At 45.2% G+C, this 3,972-nt stretch overlaps 1 protein-coding gene across 1 annotated transcript in view; it reads left to right on the top strand.

The window, feature by feature from the left end:
* The window catches only part of TFAP2A (transcription factor AP-2 alpha), a 16,982-nt gene that overhangs the window by 5,346 nt on the left and 7,664 nt on the right, over positions 1 to 3,972 (top strand). The window contains exon 3 of the mRNA XM_031060226.1: positions 2,757 to 2,808. Coding sequence (XP_030916086.1) covers positions 2,757 to 2,808 — 52 coding nt within the window. The remainder of the gene's footprint in view (positions 1 to 2,756; positions 2,809 to 3,972) is intronic.

Below are 3,972 nucleotides of genomic sequence, written 5' to 3'. Positions count from 1 at the left end.
CTTCCCCGTCCCCCAGGGAAAAGTGAAGCCCCCACCTAGAACAAAAGGTTCTCGCAGCTCGTCCCTGAGCGACGTCTCCCCGCTAACTTGCCCACTAAAATATAAATAAATCAAATTACTGTCATCGTTAACAATATCTTTCCTTCTCAATGACAATAAGCTGTTACGATTGGAAGAATATATAATATCACCACAGGGCCGTGCATTTGGGGATTTCTTACTGCCTTGGGAAAGACACGAGTCTGAAATGCCTGTGAGGACATTTAACGAGATCTCACAAATGTAAAGGGGGGGTGGGGGGGAAGTGGGCGAAAGTGGCCTAAGAAAGAAAAATTGGTTTCCCGTGATTACAGGATTGGCATATGGAATAACCACATCCAAAGTTATAAGAGGGTATGGGCAGATCCTCTTCTCTAAAGGAATGAATTGACAAATCAGGGAAGAGGTATACTAAAATGCTGCCGCCTTCTTTTAGTAGCGGTGCAAAGGGATGACCTCATAAATCATTACCTATAGGTTATCGAATTTGAGTCAGACCTACTACACCTTCTATTAAATCAAATGTTGGGAGCCTATTGGAGGATGCATTATTTGGGGGAACCTAATTCTATTATCGATGAGTACAGACTTTAAAAATGATTTCTAATTAAGCATGATATTAGTGCACAGGCTACTTACAAAGCAAGCCAGGGCTATTGTTCAGTTAGGAAAGTGGCCTTATGCAACATGATAGGTCGTGATCAAAGTTCATCTTTCTGGGTTTCTCCCTGCAAATGGAATTAAAACATGGCAATAAATTTATTAAAGCCCACAGAGCTCATGCTGAGGGACTGAAGCTGCTCGACTTGCAGGAGGAAAGAGGAGGAGGGAACTGTGGTATCTGGATGTGATTTTTGCCGAAATGCCATCCCAAATTACAGGATCAAATATTACAACAATATATTCGCTGACAGTTTAATGAGTACAGTTTCGTGTTGCAAGGATAATGTTCAGATGAACTTACCTATTTTTGGGGGTCATTTTGAAATCTTTTGTAAATTATACTCAGAGAAAATAGTGAATTTATTACAGCCCTCATCTGGCTAAATTAGCCACAGAAAATTGCTGGTTGTGTTTAGCAGTTTTGCAATAAACGCATACGTTTTCCAAAGTGGAGGATTTAGTAAGCAATTTGGATCTGTTAAAAGCAGGTCGACTCTTTAAACTTGATATAAAATAACATGGAGGCAATCGTATGAATAAACTAATTTGTTGACTGCAAGCCCCTGATTGCTGTAGGAAAACATGACCTAAAATGTTCTCTTGAATTCTCCCTCTCCTCAGTTGTGCTCCATGGCAGTGGGCTGATTCAGGAAGCCTCCTCTTCAGATCTATGGATTAATAGCATTGCTATACTTCGTGAAAACCAAATGCCATCTGGTTTAAATCCTTGAGCCAGTCTAGCCATTTTTTTTTCTCTAAGGCTGAATCAGCAGGCTTCATGAAGGAGAGTATAAAATAAGAGGGTGCATCTTTTAGGTGTGTTTTATCTAGTTAAAAAAAATCCGTTACAGAAATCTGAGTTGGGAGGATAATTTTGGAATTTTTCTGCTGCTGCAACAGTTAACCTTTAATAAAAACGACTGCTTAATATTTAAGAAAGTCAAGTAGACGGTGAAAATTATTTAATCGTGAATATCTCTGTGGGATTTTAAACTTAACAGTCCTCCCTGTACGGAATATGTGTAGAAATAACACAAATAAAAGTATTATGCCACACTACATTTACTTTATGGGTTTAGGGTGCATGCATAAAGGGATCATATTTCCCCATATAGTTAAAACACAAGAACTGCAGTAGTAGTCATTTCTGAACATTTCTCAATTTAATTATACTTAAATCCAGAAGCACTTTAGGCAAGTTACAAATGAGAGCATTGAGTATAATAAAACCTGTAATAAAGCAACTTAGTACCATCCACCCGGAATCATTGAGATCAGGCACAATTAACAGGAGCATAAATCCAAGACAGAATGGAAAATGTTAGAATCGGTATTATTGTTGGACAAAGACTAGAGAAGGAAGTAATAGTTTTTTAAATGGTAATGCCTGGGTTTTGTAACGATTGCGAAATCTTCTATCTCAGCAGCACTGGTGTTAATTTGTAAACACAGCCAGACATTATATTGCCTGTCAGTTTTTGGAATTAGAAAACATGATTTCATTTGACTTTCTAATCACGTCGTGCCTCCGCCGCGCGAACCCCAGCTGTAGCCGCGGCCGCGGAACCTGCGAGGGGACAATAGTGGGGAGCCCGGGGGTGCGTGCGGCCCGGCCCCGCGCCTCTCCGCGCTCCTTTGTGCTTTCCCTCCCGCGGGCGCGGGAGACGGAGCGGGCGCAGCGGCCCCGGGGAAGGGCTGGGCCGGGCCGGAGCTGCTTCCCGGGGAGGAGGGAAGGGACGGGAGGAGGGAGCCCTCAGAAGCTTAAGGCCACTCGGGCCCCGGGGGTGTAAGTGATTTATTGTATTTTTTTCTTGGGGATCGGGGGAAGAGCTGGGAGGGATGCAAAATTCCTCTCGATAAAGGAAAGCTCCCTCAAATCCCCTTCCTCCCTTCTCCCCCCACCCCTTTCCGTGCAGGATCTGTTGTTTCCCTCCCCACACCGTGCCCAGGAATGGGGGGAGCACAAAACTTCTCCTTCACCCCATCCCACCTCGCCCTCCCTGCCTTTTGTTGTGGTTGTGCACTGACATCCCTGCCTGTTCCTTTTGTTGCAGCACGTAGAAGACCCCGGTATTAACATCCCAGATCAAACTGTAATTAAGAAAGGTAAGCTGTTTCCTTGCGCATACCAAACATGTCGTCACAGGCTGGGGACTGCTCGCTGGGAGGACTTACCCGGCCTCCCCCCTCTCCCCTCCAGCCCCCGGGCCCCGGGCTCCTTCCTCTGGCATGTACTGTTGGCCGAGAAAGATTGGAAGCAAAGAAAAACGGGCGATGTGCGTTGAAATCCGCCCTCTTGAATGGCCACGTTTGCCGGGTATTTTAATTATTATTGTCGTTAACGAGGAAAAATGTTAGCAGATGATCTAGAAAATTCGAGCCGGTCTTTTAGTGCATTAGCGAACAATTGGGTTTCATGGTTTGCCCCATGCATCTGGCTGAGCAGAGGGCTTGAATCGTTGTTGGTAAACTGGAGCTGTGAATGTGAAATCGTTGTTCCCCCTCCTTCGGGTTTTCTTATTTAATCACGCCGGTGATGAGGTGGACCGGTGGAGAACGAGGGGCGAGTTTCTAGAAACTGATGTCTGTCGGTGGTTAGGGTGGTTTGGTTTTCGTTGGCTTTGTGCGCTTGCTTCACTTGGAATTGAATTGAATTGCTTGGAAGCTGTTACCCAGATTGTGCTAAATATTTATTGCAAATTTTCACTCGATTTTCATTTCCCGTCGTTCTTTGGACAATCGAAAGTTTGGGAAAGGTGGCACAGGGCATATTGCAAAGCAGGTTCTTGGTGGCAAGTGATGGGTTTTGTGTTTGGATGCTGTGTAGTGAGAACGCTGTTGGAGTAAAACTGGCAGGGTGGAAGGCGCAGCTAGCTCCTGCCTGCTCTGAGGGGTGCTGTGGCTGCGTGGCCACCTGGAATTTGGGTACCCAGGCCACCAAAGGAGAGAGGTGCTGAGTAGAGGCACTCTCCTCTCTAACCCTAATTGCTGTACAGCCAGCGAACCTGAAGTTTCATACCCCCCCGCCCGTAAAGCCTTTGTCACGTCAAATTAGATGTGCAAGGGATAAATCTTAAGAGATGCTCTTTCCAAGTCGACATGATAATTGGCTCTTTTATTAGTAATCTCAAGAGTTCGTTTAACTCCTGTTGTATCTATTAGCCTTCCCAGAGCTATTAATGTCACAAGTGATCTATCCAAAACGGAGAGAGCCCCCCGCTTGGTTGGACTGCGCCCGCCAAGCAGAGCGGGCTAAGGCAGAGGAGAAAG

This window comes from Geospiza fortis, unplaced genomic scaffold, assembly GCF_000277835.1.
Source record: "Geospiza fortis unplaced genomic scaffold, GeoFor_1.0 scaffold219, whole genome shotgun sequence".
Taxonomy (NCBI): Eukaryota; Metazoa; Chordata; class Aves; order Passeriformes; family Thraupidae; genus Geospiza; species Geospiza fortis.
Note: the sequence above shows the minus strand (reverse complement) of the source record. Positions and strands in the feature narration are given on the sequence as shown.